General features: G+C 44.3%; 1 protein-coding gene across 1 annotated transcript in view; it reads left to right on the top strand.

The window, feature by feature from the left end:
* The first annotated feature begins 471 nt into the window (after positions 1-471).
* The window catches only part of HOMER2 (homer scaffold protein 2), a 58493-nt gene continuing 36679 nt past the window's right edge, over positions 472-22285 (top strand). Inside the window, exon 1 of the mRNA XM_082489035.1 lies at positions 472-663. Coding sequence (XP_082345161.1) covers positions 575-663 — 89 coding nt within the window. The 5' untranslated portion in view covers positions 472-574. The remainder of the gene's footprint in view (positions 664-22285) is intronic.

The raw sequence follows: 22285 nt of genomic DNA, 5'->3' as shown, positions 1-22285 counted from the left end.
CAGCCGGTCCCAGGACAGCTGGTCCGGGGACGACCGGTCTCCGGGATAGCCGATCCCGGGAAGAGCATGTCCGGGACCGCCGGTCTGGGCTGACCCCACTGTTGCGACAGCGGGCGCGGCCGCTCGAGGGACACCCCCCCCCAACTTCACCCCAAGTTTTCTCGCCGTCCCGTCCCCCCCCAGGCAGGTCGCACATCCACCCCCGGCTCGGGTACCGCGGGGGGTACACGAGATGCTGGAGCCTCCTCCCGGGGCTCCTCGTTCCCCACCCGGGACACAAACCCCCGCAAGTACGACTCTCATCATCATCGCCGCCGCCGCGCCGCCTGCCGGGCCCGGGGCGGGGAGCGGAGGGGCCCCGGGGGCGCGCCCCGCCCCGCCGCCCCCGCGCTGCCGCCTGGCAGGGCGGCGGGTGCGGCGGGAGCTGCTCGGTGCCGCCGCCGCCCGGGAGGGAGGTTATGTAAGGGGGGAGGGAGGCAGCGGGAGGAGGAGCAGGACGCTTCGCCGCCGCCGCCGTCGTCGTCGTGGTGGTGGTGCAGCCGCAGCCAGCCGGGGCTGGTACCGGGGCGGCCGCATGTGCGAAGTGGGGACGCGGCCGCCGCTGGCCGCCGAGCGCGGGGAGCCGCCCGGGGGTGCCGCCGCCGAAAGGTGCCGAGACATGGGGTGAGTCCGCCGAGCCCTGGCCACGCGTGGGCGCCGACCCCAGCCTGAGCGCCACGTCCCGCCCTGGCCCCGCGTGGGCGCCGCCTCCGCTGCCCCGGCCCCGCGCCTCGACCCACGCGTGGGCGCCGCCTCCCGCCGCCCCGGACCCGCCGCAGGTGCGCCCGGCCGCCGGGAAGCGCTTGGCAGAGCCCGGCTGCCCTGTGAACGCTCCCCCAAACCGGTGGTTTATACCGTAATTAATCATTTACCGCCCGCTCGGAGCAACGGCGGGGAGGCTCCCGCCCGAGGCAGCGGCAGAAAAGCACCCCCGGCACGTTACCGGCGGCAAAACCCCCGGTGGAATAAGCGGGGAGGAGCTGGGGGTGTCGTGGCCCAGGGGAGGCTGGTGCGGGGCCGGGGGGTCCGGTCCCTCGGCGGGGAGCTGCGGGCTGTGCTCCGCGCTGAGCAGCGAGTGCATTGTCAGATGTTTCATGCTCTGCTTCAGCGAGAGCTCTCGGCTGCTGGAGGCACACAAAAAACTTGCCTGAACTGTGCCAGTTGTTCGTTGATTTGTGTAAATATTATCCCCCGATCCTTATGGCTTTTTTTGTTTTGTTTGGTTGGGTGTTTTTTTTTTTGTTTGTTTTTGGTTTTTTGTTTTTGTTTTTTTTTTTTTTTTTAACATGCCAGAAGTCTCTGATTACCCGTGATGGCTTCTTGGAAAATTCATCTTGATCTTTCCAAAAATCAGTCCTGCGTTTTTCCTATCCTCTAACTTTAATGAGGGGACAAAAGCCAAATGCTGGCATTGGAGCAGTTTGTGAACAAAGTATCATGAAACAGAGGTTAACGTTATGCTTTTGGGTTGAACTATATATAGGTTTGAGATCCTCTCGACCAGAATGTCTTGGGGGATTCCAAACCCACACATTTAATTTGCTTTATTTTTATCCTATTATGTTCTCTTACATCTTTTCTCTTCCTTGACTCTCCTCACCCCCCTGTGGCAAGGAATTGTTCTCCAGTTTCTGAGCTTTCTCATGCTGCTTCCAACTGTGCAAACTCCTACTATAGATTTGTTTATTGTTGTCAAAGTGATAAAATTTGAGACAATATGGATAAATAATGAATTAAAATGCCATGCACGTGTCTGAATTTGATACCCAGAAGTACTGAGTAGAAGTACAGGGGCAGAGGGAGAAATAAGATCTAAGTCAGTGTTTCACTTCAGGTTTACAAGGGCTTCGTCTGCTTCTTAATTATGTAAAGTTCCACTGGAAAATAAACCAGAAACTTTCCCTGGGGTTGGAGAAAGAAACATCAAAACCTGTCTCGAGCAGCGGTGCCCCGCTGAGTCCAGGATGGTCAGAAACATCCATCCAAGGGAAACTTGCCTCCATCGTTTTACCTGGGTATCTCTAAAGGCAAATATTTTTTTTGTCATAATTTTTAACTGTTTCCATACTGGTAGATCAGTGTAGCTGAAAAGTTCAGCTGTGGCTTGGAGAGAAGTGAGTGGAAGGTCACAGTGGTCCCTCACCCCCTTCTGTAAGTCAGTCGTAGCTGTGGACTTGGTGGGGTCCTGCTCTGCTTCCAGAGCTGTTCTGGCTGTGAAGGACTTGAAGGCCTTTGAGTGCTGTGGTTGTGCTCTCATCTGCGCTGCTACGTACGCTGTGTTGGGTTGTGCAGACACGTACAGGTACAAGGCACGTTCACCAGTCTAGTTCAATATCCTGATTTAATATGTCTCACTTCAAGTTAGTTATTTCTGTCTTAACACTGGTGCACGTGAGATCAAGCTCCCGGCATCATTCATTCCCAGGGTTTCGGCGTGGGTTGTACACGCTTGTACACTCTGTACAGAGTGCAGGCAAGGTGTTCTTTGGATATACATTTTGTCAGTGTCTCAGTCATTATCTTGCCATTCACCTTTCTGATACAGAGAACTTGGAAATACGTTTGTGATAGTGTTATTGCAGCCATGGCTCAGCACATGTGACACAGGAGCAACCTCCCTGGGTTCCTCCCTGCTCCATCTCTGCTTCGTCCTCCAGCTTTTCCTTCTGTGAAATGGGCAGCTCTGTACTCATCTGTGTTTGTGAAGTATGATACTATCAGAGCACAGAGCTCAGTCTTTCTTACTTGAAAGAATATATTTTGTCCCAGTTATTCCAGTGGGATTTGCTTCCTGGGCATGTTTTGGTGTCACATATGGGGCACGTTCTCACAGAAAGTGTGACAATAACTTGACATAGCTCTTAAAATATTTTTTCTTTATCCCCCCCCCCCCCCTTTTTTTTTTTTTTCCTAGGGGTAACCATTGCTAATGATTCATTTAAATGCTGCCTATGGATTTGGCAGTGACTGATGGTGCTATGAAACCTGATATAGCTACTTGAGTTCAGTAAAGCTATTTAAATTGCTTATTAGCTGTGAGCTGAGCTATTTAAACTGTTGTTTTAGTTCAACTTACTAGGCAGCAAGTCAGTGTCAAGTTTTACAGAAGTAATTTAAGTGTTTAAAAAAAAATTAATGCCTGTAATTCAGGGGATGTGAAAACAATGTTGTAAAAAAAAAAAAAAAGTGTCCAGGAAGAAAAAAAAAAAATCTGCTTCAGTGCCTATTAAAGTCAATACGAAGGCTCCTGCTGGCTGAAAACTATTGTCTTTGGGTCAAACCACTGTAAAGAACCTCACTGGAGAAATTTTTACTTTAAAGGGAGCAAATCTTTTCCTAAATCACCACTTTCTTCCACCCAGCGTATCTGATAACTGCTGTTACCTCAATTGTGTCAGAGCTTAAACTTTAGCTACTTGAAAACCACAATGTAATGCATTTCCAGCTGTAGAAATCTTTGTCTGAAAATACCACCTGATTTGTCTCTTGGTGTCACAAGCCAAGGGCTAACACAACCAAGAATGTGGCTCGCTTGTCTATGGCTCTGATTTTAGTGAGCTGTGACTACTCATCTAATAGCCGTGGTCTGATTCAATTTGACCTCAATTTAAGCGGTATAAGCTAACTTTCCAGTTATAAAGATGCTTCAGGTTTAGTTATTAGATGATTTAAGGAGGTATTGGATAGCTGCTTCATCTGTGCTTTCTTTTACTATTTTAATTTCTTTAGTATCTTTGCTTTTCCTTATCTGTCCCTTACAAAATATTTCTTGTTATGGGGTGTGTGACAAATATCCAGTTTGGATTTGACCTGTAAGTCACTTCACTGCTTCTGAAGCTGTTATTTGTATTATCTGTTGCATTAAAACTCAGCTAATTTAAATACCCTCTGGCAATAAGATTGAATTTTAAATCTGCTTTATAAACCATATCAAAATGAAAATCAGGCCTCTGAGTGTTAGAAATTGTTGCAGAAAGCTGTACAACAATGTAGAAGTGTATGCTATAAAGGTTAATGATGAACTAGCTCACAGCACACATTTCTTTTGGCTGATATGAGATGGCTTGTCTGTGCTGCTTCCACAGGTTGTAATGTGGTAAGTTAGTCCCGTCCAGCTGGGATCCATCCATACCTTCCCCAGGTGGGCTTTGAGCCCACACCTTTCTCCAGGAAGGTGAGAAAAGGTGAGTTTCCAAGCCTGGATCAAGCAATGAAGTAATCTTATTGTAAGGTTACTGGATTTGGGAACAACACTCTGCCCCTCCTGTAATATTTTTATGAAAAGGTGCAGTTGGGGGCCTGTATTTCTGAGAGCAGTCATATGTAATGTTTTCATTATGCAGTGACATTTAAGAGCATCAGGAACGTTTGCCTTGAACTCTTCCCTTCTGCTTTTAGCGATAGTAATGTCCATCGGCCAACATACAGCTTTATTTGGGGAATAAAAGGCAAACAAATGGGAAGACAAGGAAAGAAGAAGGAAGCAGGAGATGCGATGAAGCTAGTGTTATAGGAAGACGTTAATTTTGGACGTTGTTCAAGCTGGCCTTTCCTGGTACCAGCAGTACTTTAGATACCATGGTGATAAGCTTCCCTAAGAAGCTCCGTAGCGGGGAACAGCACGTTGCAGAGGAAATTCACCTTGGCTGTCATCCAGCTCCCGCTGAAATCCATGGGAGTCTTACACCAGCTCCCTCCAAAGTTTGTCCGAGCCATCTGTCCATGAGGGAAGGGGGCATCCTGGGACCATGGGAGCGGTGGGCAGATAATGGCACCTGGCTTTCACTGCAAAGCCAGTGTCCCTCAAAGTAGGGCTGGGACAAGTGTATGCCCAAACACAGCTGAGTTTGTACTGTGAGCTCAGGGACTTTTTTTTGAGGTTTTAAGGTCAGCAGCTTCATTTCAGTTCCTAGCATAGCTCAGGAGGGTAAATTCTATCAGGCGTCATCCGACTAGTGATGGTGTTCAAGGAAAGGGACTGAGATTTGATAGATGCTGAGGCTGTTAATCTCATGATTTTTGAAGCAGCTGCCTGGGTGTGCTTGATTCTTCACAGCCTTGGTTCCTTATGTAGCTATTCCCATTTTGCAGAGTGGGTATAACCGTCTGCTGTTCTGACTTGGAGAATTCAGTACCTCTTTGTACAGATACAAATGTGTCTACAAAATCCAGTGGAAAAAACAGGTCCAGAGAACTTTGAGTTCTGGAGCAGTATGTTGGGTTCACTGAAATGGATGGGAAACCCCTATCGACCTCAACAGTATGTATAAAACCTGTTATATATAGTTCCTTTCTTATATTTAACACAGTTTAAATAAGGTTAGAGAGGCAGGGAGCTTGGTGGGGTGGGGAGAAAGGAGGAAAAAAAAGCAAATAGCTAGATTGTCAAGGATATGCGTATGCTTAGGATCTTGGTGTGGTTGCATTCAAGTGGGTGAATGAACCTGTAATGTTGGAGTGTTTCATCCAAGTCTGCCATTAAGTGAGAGACCTTGTTGCCCGTCGCACAATCAGGTGAGACGTTCATAACACTGCACGTAGATGCATGTGTCTGAATTTGGGCAAAAATCTCCTGTGTGAATATGCTCCAAGGAAAACATGGGATTGGGAGAAATTATGAAACAAGCTAATAAAAGAGTAGCAGAAAGAAATGGTGAAGGAATGATTGACATGAAAGACACAGTGGGCTAAGAAAAAAAAATGTAGGGTCTGCTAGAGATAAGTTCAGCAAATTGCAATAGGAAAAATCTGCCAGTACTAGTTTGAGTGCGCTGGTGCAAATTTCACCAAAATTTGCTCACGTAGACAATGCTGTAGATAGAGTGAACAGAAAGAAAACTTCATGCGAAGAGAGTGATTGTAGTCAAGTTGCGTTCAGCTGCTAACCTAATTAATTACCACTGTTAATTCAATTATCACTTGGGAAAAAACTTATAAATAAAATATCCTCCACAAAGTTGGGGTGTCCCTCAAGCCCTTCTTTCAATTTGAAAAGAGGATGGTGAGTGGGTCTCCTGATAACAAAGGCATAATTTGAAATATTAAAAAGAATTATTTAATGTTCAGTTCCTTTAAACTGGAAATGGTTTTAGAGAGGGGCAATGAGTTTGCTGAGAACCCAAGAGCAAAGGCTTCAGCCTGGTTTTGCGTCTAGATTTTCTGCGGTGCTGTGTATTCATTGTATTCATTCATTTGGCTCTCTTAATGCAGTGCCTACGATAAATAGCCTCACCCATGAACATACATTTGGACATGTAAGCATTTTGAATCAGTTGGTTTTCCTGTTGACTTTGTGATAGGGCGTGTGCAGAGTGGGAAGGTCCTCTCGGTCCTGAAGGTCGCTACAGAGTCAGATCTCTGCCTGCTTTCCCCTTGAATGCTGTCCATCGCGTTTGTGCACATTGTGTCATGCAAATACAGCATGTGACTTGTTTATACTGTGTTTTGGTTGTGGCTCTTTAGGATGTAAATGTGCTTAGGGGAACGCATTTCAACTATGTTTCTCTGATAATTCAGCTGTACACTGTAAATAGCTGACAATCCTGTTATTAAATCTCAGAATGTGACAAGGGCACTGCCTTCAAACGAAGACAGGAAGCATTTAAGCTTGAGCATTAAAGAAGCACTTTTAATGGCAAGAGCAATTAGGCGGGGAACAGACCATTAGTATCAGGGAGGGTTACTGCTGTGCCGTAGCCACACATCACCCAGCACGGGTTAGAAATGGTGTGAGTAGGGGTTGTGTAATATGTACTCATGCAAAATGTACAATATGAGATTGGATGATGCAGTTGATCTTTGATTATATTTTTGATGACACATCTTAGCTGCTCTCTGCCTGTTTGTAAGAGAGAAATCTGCCCGCTGCTGCTGGCTTGGATGCTCTGTGCTTAGCTCATGTGTGACACGAGTAGCTGGCTGCTTACTCCTCATTGACGTAGCAACTATGAGCGGCTATTGGACCCTCTTGCATCACTTGGAAATGCTTCGTAATGGTAATTTTGCCACTGGGGTCAGGATTAAAATGAAGATATTTTAAATAATTGATGCTCAAGGCATTTTGGGACTTGTTTGGAAAAAAAAAAGATATTGCTGGATGACATCACCAAGCGGGACGGCCTGCTTAATGACTCATAGGGGAGCAGGAGGCTCTTCTGTGTAGGTGTTTCAGGATTTGTGGGCTTCTGTTGAAGGCTGGCAAGACTGGGAGCTTTAGCTGCAAAACAACTGTGGCTTTATCATCGAGAAGAGTGAGCAGGTTTGACACAGGGGAAAGAGGGCCTGGCAATGGAAGTGTGAGCAGAAGTGACTGCTGGTTACTGTGCAAAGCTTGTTCACTTCAATGGCAACGCAGCCTCCTTGCCTGCCTCCCCCACACACTAGCCTGATTTTATTTTTGACGTGGCTTATCAAAATGCAGGATTGTAAGAATTTCTGAAGTGACAAACTGTTTTCTTTCCGTCTGGAAGTTTCACTGCAGCCTACAGCATTTAGAAACTCCAACCCTGCTGCGGTTCAAAAACAAATTTTCTGTAGAAGTTGCACTTTTCTGCCTACGCATCAAGGGGCCTGAGAGAGCCCTCTGGAGCTACTAGGTGTTATTATAATGCAAATGCTAACAGGGAACAACAGAAGTCCTGCAACTGCATTCGTATCAGGCAAGGTTTAGTACATCAATGCAGCAAGACAAGAAAGGCCTCTATGGAATATGTTTAAAAATATGTAGCCAGCTTGCACAATATTTTTTCCTAAAGCTGCTTCTAGTTGTACTGAGGATCCTTCCTTGTGGACTGTGAAATGGTGTGTATGAGTACTTACTGCATAAATACTTGTTTGCCTCTGCTTAAGACTTTGCAGTAGATTCTCCTCAGATATGGAACACTGTATTTTTGGGGGGAAAAAATAAAATTTAAATCTTGCGTGGCTCTGAAGGGAGATGTTAATTTTGTTATGTGGAGGTGTGAGCATCTTATTTTCAGTATTCATTACTTATTGTTTCATCCCTGGAAGAAGGACAGGTAGTGTAGCCAGTGCTGGGAGTATTCAAGGCTTTTCCTTTTGAAAACGTAATACTTCAACATGCACACTCTCTCTCCTTCATATTAATTGCATTGCAGTGACTGACTCAAGTTCTTCGCTTTTGGTGGGTTGCTCTGTAATCTGTAACAGCAGCACTTTGTTGTTGCCTTTGTTTCATTCCCCGCTTTTATCAGGCTTTTGTATTCCAGCTTCTCCCTATAAATCCGTTGCACACATCTAAAATGTCTCTCTGCAGTTGTTGAAGTGGGAACATGTGATCTGGTTTGTGATATTAGAAATTGTCAGTGAGAGCACCTGGAAAAACTGGGAGAAATTCTCTGAGAGGAGACTTGCCCAACGTCCCCATCCAGCAATCAGGTCTGTGCTGAGGCTCCAGGCTGCTGGGAGGATGCGTGGGAAATGTGGGGAGAGTCTGACACCTTGTTATTGTTTATTTCAGAGATAGTGACGTCTGAAGACCAGGCAGGAGCTCTCTTGTGGTGGGTAGTTCAGATGCTGGCACAAAGATGGCAACAGCGTAGTTGTCCCCCTGTCCCTGTCTTGCCGTCACCCCATCTGTAACTAGGATGTACCTGTGCACTGTTCCGCCAGGTAAAGCCCCCACCTCCTATGCCAAACCCCTGGTGGCCCCAAAGCTGAAATACTCCTCCCTGACCTGCCAAGAGGTTTCTGCCTGGGCAGGGCAGTCCTGAGGTGCTCATGGGCACAACGTACGCCCAAGGGCACAACTGCTGCCCTTGATTATACAAGGAGGGGAGATAAAAGCATCTTTGGACTCTATTTATGTATACGTATAATCCAATGGTTGTCATAATAATCCCCTCTCCTCCAGCTGGGATAAGGAGAAATTTATTATTTTATGAAACAATAAAGGAGATTTAGTTGCCTAAAACTTTACAGCACACAGGTGAATGAGAGCTCTCTCTTTTCATGATTGTTTTGTGTTTGACAGATGGTTGTCACTTACATAGTCCATTACAGGAGATAGCTAATTTTCTGTTGCCTGTTGTTTATAGAGGTGGTCTTTATAAACTTTTATTTAAGGGTTCTTCTAAAAATGCTAATACATAAAAAGGAGTCTAATTTGGTTTATGATTCTATTCAAGATGAACAGAAACTGGCTTGACTGAGAACAGGGATTTGACACTTCACTACACCCACTGAAATTCAAGGAAATTAAATTAAAAGCTTGAATCTCTAATCTCAGTTAGAATGAAACACAATAGCTGTGGAGCAAGGGTCAGATCCCACATTGCAGAAAGGCAGCTGTTGGTTTGGGAGTTATTTGGGGTAGATGGAGAGGCTGCTTAGCCTCTTCCCAGGCAGATCCAGAAGTGTGTATGAGTCTGTGCTTCCTCAGGGAGCTTTCCTTTCCCCTCTGTGCCTCTCTCTTCTACCTTCCTCTGTGCGTTGGAGCAGGGGAATGGGTGTTTGTGCATAATGTGAAATTCCACTTTGCCTTTTGAGAGATCTGAAGGACAAATAATGTCTTTAAAGTTTCCATGTGATCCTCCAAGATGTTCCCTGGACAGAGAGTTCTGAGCATGTGTTTTTTGAGACCTTCAAAATTGCAGATTATGGAAGATGCATCAGCTTTCAAGGATTTAGTCATATGCAGCCTGATGCTCCCAGCAATCTCTCTTGCCCTGCTTTGCCTCCCCAGACTTCTCTGCAAAGCCTGTGGTTGTGCAGAGGGCTGTGGGGAGGGCTTCCTTCTTCGGCTGGACTGAGCTCCTCATGAAGCCCGAGGTAAAAACCTCTCCTGTGGTTGTGGTTACCTGCTTTTCCTTCTACAGAGGAGGTCTGTTCTGAATCTTTCAGTCTTGGAGCAGTAATCCTGCATACATATTGTTCAGATCTTTGCAAGAACTTTTCTCCATCGACTTAGAAATTAGCATTTCAAATTGTATGGGGGAGAAGTTGCCAGAGTTTATATTTTAAACAGAGTTTGGATTGGAATCAAAATATCTAATCCACTTTGCATTCCCTGTTTGGTCTTTCCTCCCTGCCTTGTGAATTGGTGTCCTTATCCTTACAACATAGAGCAATATTGTGTGACTTTAGAAGGCTTCTCCCGTGAAATACTGAAGTAACAGTCACTGATTTGCAACACACTTTCAAATAACTGTTAAATTAGTGTAAGTGACATGAGGCTGTACTGGAAAGTGTTTATGCTCATCAACTGCTTTACAGGATGACCTCCAAATTATTGGCCAGAAGAGAAAATAGACACATGACCACTGGGAACGATTTGGGGTGCTTCAGTGCTGCCTGTTATTCCTTAAAAGAACGGCTGATGTCCAGGAGTTAAGCAGGGTGGTCCAAACTTTGCATCTTGGATCTAAGTTACTTTTCTTCCCTTTCTTTTCTTTTTCTGTCTCCTTTTGGCACTCCTCCTTCCCCTGCAGTGACGTTGGAGCTGCCATGGCTCCCTGTGGGGAGGACAGCCCGAATGGTTCCCTGGGGCAGCAGCAGCTCCCAGCCCGGGTCAAAGCGCTGGCTGGGGAGGCACATGGAAAAACACGGGGCTGATCTGGGTTGTCTGGGGAGAAATGGGCAACTGAAATGCACTTCTGCTGCCTTTCAGGGGTAGTAAAGCTTCCTAAAAGAAAACTGTGTTTAGAGAGATCTGTAATAAAGGCCTTAAAGTCAAATTGATTTAATTCTTAGGGTGCTAAAGTGTGAACGTGCAGAAAGCATAGTAAGAATTTCTCACCAGTTGGCACCTTATCCTCAGTGGCAGAGTGAGTACTTGATCCATTCTGCATACTAACACCAGGCACTAATTTTAGACCACAGGGGCTATGAAGAGTGCAGTTTCTAGCTCTTGTCTTGCTATAATTTACTTACGGCACATAGGGGAAAGTGGTGCATAAACTTTTTTCTGCCCCCAGCAAGGGAGTTGTCTGCTTCCACTAGCAAGGAATCTCCTACCACGTGCACTCAAAAGAAATTACTGCAGAATACAAGGCATGATTTTTAATCCTATTTTAAAACAAATGTTCAAATTTTTTTTCTGAAAATTAAGGAAAAAAAAATATTTGTAATATGGGTTATTATTCTAGCATAAAAATCTGTTTAGAATCTACAAGCTGATTTTGCTCGCATCTGTTTGGTATAAATAAGCAGTAACTTAGAGCAGAAGAGGATCAGGTCTCCTGCTTGTACTCTCCTGTTGTTTTGAAGGGTGAATTCACTGCTGCGTAAATCTCATAAAAGGTTCAAAGCCCCACAGCAAAAGTATTAGTAAAGGACACAGCCATAAGCAGGTTGTGTCGTCTGGGATGCGTTATCAGCCTGACGTATTATCCATCGAGTGCTTTGTTTGCATTTGATAAATACAATGAGCTACCGGCTTTGTGCTGAAGTAGCACTGCAGAACTTAGCAATGGCTTATCCAGTCGGCAGTGAACAGGATGAGCCTCTGGTTGCCATCCAGCCGGTTTGTTTTGTTTCACAGGATTGTTCTGTCCTCTCCCAGTTGATTCCTCTTTTGGGAGCAGACATGGGGACAGCTAAATGCATATAGTGCATGTATAGTCCTACTCCAGAGACCTTCCTATCTATGGTTCGGGCAGTCCTCCACTGCATTTGCATGGGCCAGAGCTGGGTATGTGGCTACCTTTAAAAATAGGACAATAACTTCAATGTGTTTTCAACCAGAGAGCAGAGGATTTAGAAAAAAATACCAGGAAAAGAAAGTACATGTATCAGTGCTGCCAACTCACAGGGCAGCTGGCATATCAAGCAGCAAATAGTGGCAACTAAATAAGGGCAATGCAGAATAGCTAAAATGAGGCATGTTGTCCCCGGCTATCGTAATGGCGCTGTACTCCAGCTGAGGACCCAATACACAGCTGGTTTCATCAATAACTGTGTAATACCCGCAGGCCCTCAAGCCTGCACCGAACGGGAATGCTGGGGGAGAGCCCAGCCCAGGCGTGTTGGCCCATCCGAGCCTATCGTTTTTATCCCAGTTCATGGAAAAATTATTTTAGATCATCTCATCGCTTTAAACATTTTGGTAAGTGTTAATATACTCTCAGCGCAGTGGAAATAATCACCATATGGCTGTAAGATTTGCCATCTGTCCAGAGATGCTGAAATACAATTAGTCCATGTAGTCCATTTATCAATCTATAAGTGACAATATTCACAGTTCTGGCAACTTTGGCTGCTGACAGAATCAGCACTTGTATAGCCTACCTGTCTGGCCTTATTACAATCGATACATAAATGAGATGGAAAAAATCTCATCGTTCAGCTGTGTCCTTCACCCGTGACAGAAAGAAGAAAAAAGTCTATATTGGTGTAAATGAGACTGAGGAAATGTTATGCCTTAATTTTTGTAGCACTAATTGGATTTTGATGTCTAGTAGACCTTAATTTCATAAGGCAAAGCCAGATTTTCTTGCAGTCTTTCAATCAAGAAATACCAGCAGGACAGAGTATGTCACAGGGGGGGAAAAAATAAGTCCTCTCCTGTTGTATTAACTTCCAAGGCACAAAAAGCTACATGTTTGAAGCATGAGAAATGTGATCATTAGCATCATACAGGTAATATTTTATTTTTCCAAGGTTTGTTGTTTGGCTTCAGAAAAGTGAGAAGATGGCTTTTCAGCAGGGTGAATCATTTTTTGAAAAAAGGTCAAGGCCTTTTTATTTTAAAATGACTAATGATCTGACCCTGTAAAGGGTCTGACTTTTGACTGCTCCTGCAAATCTATCACCTGGCGGGTGTCCTAGCTGGGCAGCTCAGGACTCTTGCCTCCTTAAAACTTGGGTTAGATTTGTAATGACTAGTGCATATCCAGAAAATAACTTGAGCTTTTTATTTGGGTTTTACATATTACCTGGACTCATCTTGTGTGATAACTTTATAATAGAGAATGTGTGCTATGTTTTGTTTATTTTACAAATTTTCAGCCAGCCCACACTAATTTTTGAGACTCTGCTGACATGAGACTGTCATTATTTTTTTTTTCATATTTGTGTTATAGCCTGTAGTTATGGAACCTGCATCACATGAAAAAGGATGATACTTGAATTTAAATCCTCCCATAGCCCACACCTTGTATAACCTGTGCCTTGCATAACCCACAAAGTTGGAGGCATTGGCATGCAGAAATCGGAAGTGCTGAGGGAGCAGGACTGTGGGGATGAGAAATACGGGGCTGTTGAGGTTCAGGAATTTCTGGGTTAAGTTTCTCTTTATCACCTGCAAATATGCACAGTTTGCAATGTTAACAAGTTGTAAGGGTTTAGTTTTGTGTTTTTACTGGTATGGTTTGGGTTTTTTTTTGTGGCAAGGGGAGTGGTGGTTTCTTTGTTTTGTAGATACTGTGTTTCTTGTGAATAACCTGTTGGTGAAGTGTTTCAGATTCAGTAGTTTTTCTCTGTGAAACTCAGGAGATTGTCAGAGCATCTTCACTTCTGTGTGGGGTTGCTGACAGTTTTTTATACCAACAAATAATTGTATGTATCTGAGATCTGTACTGTAAATCTGATGGCAACAGATGGTGTTATATTTTTAAATATTAAAGTGAATAACGTTAGCCTCTAAATGTTTGAAATTTCCTTTGTATTTTTAACTCGAAGCAGTAGTGTGTCATTCTGTGGTCTTATTGGCTGGTAGTAAATACGTTAGTTTCAAGAACCATGTCCCCCAGATCCTTGGAGAGGTGCTGCCTGTGTGCTAGCAGCAACCAGAATGCTCTGGTTGTTGATTCTATTAGTCTATTAAAATTGCCAGAAAATGGAAATCTACTTTCTTCCAGGTAGTCTTATTTAAACTGCATTGAGTGGGGAACGATGCTGGCTTTAGCCATGCTTGTTTGTGTCCAACACCTTGCCCTTTTCCACCAGCAGCTGTGGAGTTCCTGGCTGTGCACATGAGGAATGCACTTGCACTGGAACCTCTCTTTGCTGTTCTTTATTGGTGTTCTTGACTACACTTGGTGGGTTTTGTCTTCTAGATGGTTTGCTCTAGAAGGAGGCTGGTAGCAACAAATCTGCTGAAACATGGCAGTGCTGTTGCTAGCCTGGTGCTGTTCTCAGCATGGGCAGGTTGATGCATGTACTGAAAATCCAGTGTGGGCATTGGTTTGCATCTTTCTAATCTCTTACAGAGTAAATTGCTTATTCTTTAATTGCTTTTCATTTTTACAAGCTTAAGCTTCATTAAAGGCGTGCATCCTTGTATTAAACCATCTGTTGGCAGCCTTTTTCTTGCAGTCTAATAAAGCACTCAGACCTGAGTGTTGTATTAGCCCAGGTGCTCTGGCAGCATCTCTGGTCACAGCGTGTACCAGCACAGGGCGCACGCCATGCCCTGCTTGTGGTGGTGGCCACTGGGACAAGCAAAGCCCTATCGTTTGCTTCTGACTTTATGGTTGATAGAATTCCTTGTTTGATCCTTTAGGCAGTAGATCAAAAAGAGTTATACAACTTGTTCTTTAAATTGAACTGATTGGTGCTTTTTTTTTTTCCCTAGTGTAAATGGAAGAAAAGCCTCAGGGGAGAGCATTTGAATAGGGTATGGGGAAAGCATATCGATAATTACATGCATGGATTAGTGCACAAAAGTACTCCTCTCCAAGGATCCTCTTAGTTCTGTGGTGTTTGAAATAATGGAGTGTTTAATCATACTATTTTGCAATAGTGAGGCTTTGATTATGCCACTGATTAAAATCAACTTTTTGGATTTCTTTGTGCAAAGATAACCTCATCTGCCATGCAAATTCTTACAGTATGGGAGAAGAAGTCCTAAACATCAGGATGCCTCCCTGGTGGTGTCAGTGGGTTTTACATGCACAAACACATGCCTGGTTTTTCACTTCAGTCTTCTGTTTGTAGGTATAATGCATTTTGATCATATATGCTCTGAAATTTAATCTCTTTTTAAATAAACACCAAATAGCACTCAGAACCTCACAGTCTCCCCAGCCTTCTGCCACACAGAAGACAGTGCAAAGGATTAATAATAATAATAATAATAAAGACCCCACTAGCATGCTAAAGGATTTTCCTTCTAGTTTACAAATGCAATATGAATTGCTGTCTTCCTCCAGCATTGTGTCTGCATTATTTTCTCCTCTTTGATGGTTTCTCACCAATGCTCCCTCTGGATGTGTATGGTGTCTGATGTGGGCTCAGGTGGCCCAGGAGTGACTGGGGCTGCTGGCACCTCATCTACCCCAGCAAGGCCAGTGCTGGGGGCTTCTGGGCGGCACTTGTGGGGTGGATGAGGGCTCTGAGGAGCGCTGCCTCTCCATTTTGGGTGGTGCTGGGGGAGCTTGGCGCAGTTCAGATCTGCACACTGGCTCCTTATTTCTCTTTTGTAAAACAAACCAACCAACCCCTGTGGTGTTTGACCTGTACATGGGAAAATTCATGGTGGTGCAGAGCTGTGGTTTCGTTTGGGGTCGGCTGGGCTGCTCTGGCAGCAGCAGAGGCTGATGTGTGCCCCATGGGGGTGAGCTGAATGTTTCCCCCACCTGCGGCACCCCTGGGCCAGCTCAGCCCTGCACTGCAGCGAGCTCCTGTGGGATCCATACTGCAGCAGAGGGTCTTGCCCAGAGCTTTCCAGAGCAGTCCCCAACATGCAAAACGCAAGGATAAGTGCATGCTGGTGCTTCATCCTTCCCAACATCAGCTGCCATGGGGTGGATTTTGGTGCCTGCAGGCAGGTGTGTGGGGCAGAGCCCAGGGAGTTGCCACCACCACTGGGTAGGAGCCATGGGCACCAGGCAAGGCGCAGGGGAAGGCTGTGCTCCCTCTCCTACGGGCTTCTGCTCTCCGCTCCAAGATTTACACTTCCAATTTACAATGGCAGTCTCTCGCTGAAATATTACAATGCAAACATTGTGCCACAGCGGAGGCTGTGCTAAAAGCATTAACTCTACTGGAGCTGGGGCGAACCATGAGGATGTAGTTCTTCATTGATCCAGAGAAACAGGAAGGCTTTAGGGGGGTCTGTTTGTGTGCTGGTGCAGCCTCATTGGTCAACATGGGTAGGAGAGGTGCTGGGGGTAAACAGAGTGCAAGTATTTTTTTCCAGTTTAATAGGATTTGAATTTATCCCTATGCAAATGGGAGGCCATGTAAACATTCCTGGGGGTGCAAATTTATGGATCCTCTTTCAGTGTCTTCTCAGGAAAAATCTCTGAAATAATCATAGTAACACAACCAGTTTCACACACACATGCCTCAACTTGTTCTTGTTTTTTTTTTTTTTCTAATAACTAACCTTACCTGTGGTGGATTAGCTCAGGGCCCTCTCAGTTCCTGTCACTTGTATATGAGTGTTTATTCACAGTGTCTTGAAAGGTTAATAGCTGTCTGGAGATAGCCCAAAAATAAAGTGTGAGATTTTTCACTGCCGAAGTTAAGCCTTTTAATTTGTATATTGACTTCATAAAGGCATAATGGTATTGTGAGATCTTGAAGATGTTACAATGATTTTCATACTGAGAGCTTTTGTCCTGAAGATTTATTCTTTTGGACTTACTCAGCCACAAATCAAAAATGACTTTAACATCTGTGCTTTTAACAGAAAACTCCTCTTTATCTAGCTAGTTTTTTTCTTAATTTTTTTTTTTGTCTGAGTAACTGGAACTATTGTTTCCTGCAAATATAAGAGGTACTTTTGTTAATTACATTCTGTCCGTTGAAATAATAATGCCTGTAAAAGAAGGGAGCTAAAAAGATGGGGGATTTTGTATGAAATTCATATATTTCTGCAGGTGAGTTGATATCAAACCTAGTATAAAGTGGGCAGCAGAGAATTCCAACTGTGGTTATTTGAAGGAGGACCTTGCCCTCGATGAGGATGAGCACTGCTGCTGGATTCAGCACTTCTTTTCAGCCTCATCACAGTCACTCACAGGCAGATAGGTCTGCCTACAAAACAGGAATGAAAGACTGAAAAGAAGGACTTTGAGTAAACTGTATTTTAAAAATAGCTGTTTCTTTCTTGTTTTCTCTGTTTTTTTTTTTTTTTTTTTTTTTTTTTTTTTTAAGGACGGTGTAATTTCTTCCCTACTAGTCTGGGTTTTTCGGAAGTAGTTCCCTGTACCTGCAGTTCTACCCTGCAGCAAAACAGCACCCGGCAGCGCAGCATTTGGCCAGCAGAGTACCAACAAAGACAGTTTAAGGGGTGCCTGCGTATTTAGTTTTTTACAGTAAGAAAAAAGATGACCAAAACCTGAGTGCAGTTGTCCCCTGATAGCCCAGCCTATTGCTCTGGACCAGTTCTCCCATCCCTCGTATACAACAACCGATATTAAGCCCTCCCTCTTCCCTCTACGCTCACCTTTCCTGCCCTCTATTGCTCAGAGTTGCTTCTCCATCCTTCCCAGTCATTTTTGCTGTGGAAATCCCTGCGTGAGGAGGGCTGTTTGCTCTGCAAGGACAGCGGGAGCTGCCCAGGTGTGCGGAGCTGAGCAGCTCTGGGCAGACCTGTACCCAGCCACTGGTGCTTGGCTGCCGGCAGGGGATCTGCAGGGCTGGCCTCTGGGCTCACCTGCCTCCGCACTGTGCGGGAGCAACCGGTAAAGCCACCAATAGCTTCTCCCTGGTCTGTAAAGACTGTTAATTTTTACAATAACCCCTTTTATTGAGTGGTGAATATTCAGCTGTTGATTTAGCCTTTTAAATTCGTGTAGTTAAAAACTTCCCTGTGTGGAAGATCTTGTATAAAACTGCCCTGCAATGATAGCAATAGCAATGCTACAGAGAGGAAATGAGGTGATTTAATTTTATTTCCAGGCTTGCTACTGGCTCCGTTATCCTGGGATGCCATCTTGCTCTCAATGGCTGTTTCCTCAGGTGTAAAATGGAGCTGTCACCCACCGGCTTTGCTTCACGCTGTGAGTTCTGCACCCTTGTGAGTTGGGACAGGCTCTCCACTGCTGCTGGTTGTGTGTGCTGGCAGCTGGTATCTGACCCTGCCTGTTGCAGCCGATGAGATCGGGCTGACCCAGATTAATGAGCGTATGCCAATTTGGGAAGGGAGCAAGGTGCTGGTTTGCTGCTACCATGTCTGTAAAATGTGGAGGTTTAGGGTTGGCTTCTCCCCGGCTCTGCATATTGCCCATGCTGATGGCCCAGCCTGCCATCCTGGTCCCTGACCCCAGCTGGGAATGGGACAGTGATGGATGTTGAGTTTACAGTATCTCAGGGAACTGGGCTGAGACAGATGAATTTACTTTGTGGCAAGCGCAAAAGGGATGCGCTTGTCTTGGCTGGAGTGCCTGTAGTGAGGTGAGGAGGGGTCCTCTGACTCTGTCCTCAGTCATCATTAAGAAGCTAATTTATGTGGTTTTCTGCTTCTGAAAAGATTTGGTCCAAGATGGCACAAGCCTTATACATGTAGAGGTAACAGGCTGGAGGATAGCGGAATCTCTGTTTTGCTTTGACCAAAGATCAATTCCGTGTATGCAACCGATGTGCTAATTGCCATGTGCGGCACCATGAACTGTAACTTTGGTGCACAACAGTTACCTCCTCCATCAGAGGTCTGCCTTTACTTGGATTTTGGTGTTTTGGGGAGAGGAGTTGGTTGGTTTTTAAAGTTTGAGATGAGCATGTGTGAACAAGTGAGTAGTGTTAGATGAAACAGTAATTTTCACAGGTAATTTTTAGGCATCATTACTTGCCTGGACTTTCATTGAGATGACTGTTTCAAATAGGAGAACAATCTCCATTTGTGAACTCAGGGGCCACCATGCAACAGTAAAATCTGGAGAGGTGAGGCAGCCACAGCCTGGCAGGACAGCTGTGCACCCTGAGGTGTGGGGACCCCCAATGCTGGCACTGCTCCTGGCTGAAGGGGGACATCTGGTGACTTTGGGGGTCTTGGAGTAGTGACTGGAGAGCTTGCTGCATTCAAGGGGCAGGATATATTTATTCAGTTTTGTTTGGGACCAAAGGCACAAGTTTGCCTTGCTAATGTTGCTTATTTTTGAATTATCATGAATAAATACAAGTGGCACTCCAAACTACATTATATGTGAAGATATACATAAAGGAATAGTTCTTTTTATTGCACTGTCAGGCAGTAGTAGCAATGTTTGATCCAAATAACTATTGGCACCAAGTGTATCATGTTGCACTTAGCAAATCAATTTTTTTTATCACCATGACCAGTGCTGGGGGTTTTGTCACAATCTAGGATTTTGCGTTCGCAGCTACTCTTCTTTCTTGAAAGATCCTCATTATCTAATACTTGTTATAGCAAATCACAGCAGATCTGCTGGCGCTGTCAGGTAGTATAAACCTCAGCATGTGCATGATGCTGGCCTGTAGCAGGAAGCACTGTGTTCCAAACACTCTACGCTGATGTGCTGTCTGCACGCGTGTGCATCCTCCACCAAATGGCAGCTGTATGGGGACATATCATTTTTAAAAATATATTTATTCCAATTGGTAAATTAGACAGTACAAAGCTGTCTAGTACTAGTGTGGGGAGAGCACAGATTATCCTGTCCTGTAAACTAGGAATCATCTTCATGGAGAATTTTATGTGATCTGTTATAAAAGTCTCAGCAAAATGTACAAATAGTGGGTCTGTCTCTGATGGAGTACTAGGCAAAGCTCTTGTCATGGATATGTTTGAAGTTCCAGATCTTACAAGAAGTAAAGGAGCTGCTTTTTTCTATTTACTGCTCGGTCAGCGCGTCCACCTGATGTGCACTGGACACTTTGCACATTTAAAAGAATTTGGGTGCTGATCCCACAGGCACCCACATGAGTCACTATTTTCTATTTACTACCAAAAAAAAAAAAAGATTGCCCCAATACAGAAGTGTTCACATCATCAGTGCCTGGTTCAGAGCTGGAGCTGGCTCCATGCAGCCCTGCGTGTGGCTGGGGCCCGGGGTCCTGGGCTGTCCCAGGTGCTGGCTGGCCACTAGCCAGGGCTCACTGTGCCACGGCTCCATCAGCCATCAATATCCCACAGCCCTTACAGTGCTGGCTGCCAGTCAGCAAAGTCTCTTTACAGCTGAAGTGATTTAAATCACTGGTTGTGCTCATGATTCAAATGATAAACAAGGAACTTGGAATTAAATAATTTGAATTTTTCCTAAGTGAGAGCTCATTCCCGTTGATTAGGAAGAGTAATATAAAACACATGGCTTGCAGCTAATCACACACTTGTAAAATTTGGCATGGTTGTATATTAACCAGAAACTGATATGGTATCTCACACAGCTGTGGATGCAGTTAGTTAGCTCCAGAGTCTTAGATTTTGCTTTTTAAATTCTTCAGGAAAGGTTAATGACATATTTCTACATTAATGGAGAATGATTGCTTTTTACTTGAGATTTGTCTCACATAACACAAGGATGGAAATTAAAAGTCAACTGGAATGCATAAAACCGTGAGTTGAAAATTGCAATCATATTTATAAAACATGCTGGCCATATTTAATAATAAAAAAGCTCATCAAAGTGCATTTTCTGTCTTAATCTGCATTATTAAACAAAGAACTATTAGCTATAATTTAGGTCTCCATTTGCTACCTTTCGAGCAGCTTTAAACAGTGGATGTTATTGTCAAATTGATTTTAAACAGATTTTTTTCTTAAAGAATATTTAATCAATCATTAACAACTTCAGTTAAAATTCATGAGATTATAAAGATTCATAAATTCTCTTTGTTTTCTGATTTATGAGTCTGTAGGCTGGCTGGCTGCTCCCTGCCTCCCCAGGCAAACTGGCAGTCTCCTGTAAAGACTGGCTTATGGGGGCTCTAACGATGCAGGTTGTGCTGCGGGAACTTCAAGTCAGCATTGCTGTTCTTTTAAGCGTAAGACTAGATAAATCTCTGTTAAAATGAAAAGGAGAGGAATCCTGATAAATGAAGTCATTTCTCTATCAGTAAAGTGCTTGCTTTAATGTCAAAAGTTGCAAGTGAGTAATGCAGAATAATCCTTCTCAATTTGGAGCTCTGTAATGCCGTGGTAAGTGTTGTAAAAGTGCCTAATTCAGCGTTTCATTTGAAAATTGAGTACCACAGTTTTATAGCTGCCTGTGTGTGCTTCAGTGGTCAAAGGAGTTTGGGGTGCAACAAAGGAGGATTTTTCCCCTCTGTGTTAAAAGCTGCACCGCTGGAGTTTGTCAATGCTGTTGGCTTTGCTGACCCACCATGGTACGAGGGGAAGCGCGGTGGCACTGGTGGTGCCGGCTCATGGACCCTGCTGGTGGGTTTGGGCTCCTTGGGGTGACCACCGAGCACAGACCTGCAGGTGGACTTGGCAGCAGGGAGTGTGGCAGGGCAGACACGGCCACAGAAATGCATCTTCTTAATTATTACAAGTCAACACTGGGAAATGCTTCTGGGAGGTTGTGTACTGGGGGTGCTTCATTTGCTTCAGGGGGGTCAAAAATAAGTCCTGGGTCTTTGCTGCCTTGTAGAGCCACCTGTGGCAGGAAGATCAAAGGCATTTGTAGAGAGTAACCATCTCCGCTTCCAAATTTGAGACTCAACATAAGGTCAACAGCTGACTTACAAGTTAAAATGCTTAAGTTTACACATTGCTTTTTTTTTTTTTTTTAAATAATTTACCAACTAGCACAGTGTCACTGTGAGTGATAGGGCTGCTGTTTGCACCCAGGAAGACAAAATGCACTTTTTTATGGTTTAGTAACTGTAAGGATTAGAAACATAGTCAGGTTTTGTCTTTACTTTGTAATAAAAGCTCCACGTGAATGGATAGATGGCTATCTCATGCCCTGAGCTTCATTATCCATTAATTTATTCACTTGGATGCATGTTGACAAGAGTAGCTGCTACAAGACTCCTGAAAAAATGCAGACAGATGGTTTTTCCTTTCATTCTACTTTTGCTATCTCCAGATGTACTTTATGTGCTTGCTACTGCAGAGAGGCCAGGCATAATTTTAACAATGTTTTCTGGTATTGTTAAGATGACTTACCAGAGTTAAAGTTGCTTGTGGAATGGGTTTGTGTGAAGGAAAAGCCTGAAACTTCTGAAAGTTTAGACTGCAATATACAGGTTGTATTACCATTAGCAAAATCAATTATTAGCAGAACCCACTAATAATATAGAGCTAAGTAAAAGGTGAAATAAATTCAAAGTTATTCTTCACTCAGGGAAAGTATATATTTTTAGAGTAAAAGAATAACTAGCTTGGGAGGAACTTCCCTTCCCTTCATTCCTTGTTGCAAACAAACCCCATGAC

This window comes from Vanellus vanellus (genome assembly GCF_965231255.1).
Source record: "Vanellus vanellus genome assembly, chromosome: 11".
In the NCBI taxonomy this organism is placed as follows: Eukaryota; Metazoa; Chordata; class Aves; order Charadriiformes; family Charadriidae; genus Vanellus; species Vanellus vanellus.
The sequence above is the reverse complement of the archived record's forward strand: the minus strand, read 5'-3'. Positions and strand labels throughout refer to the sequence as shown.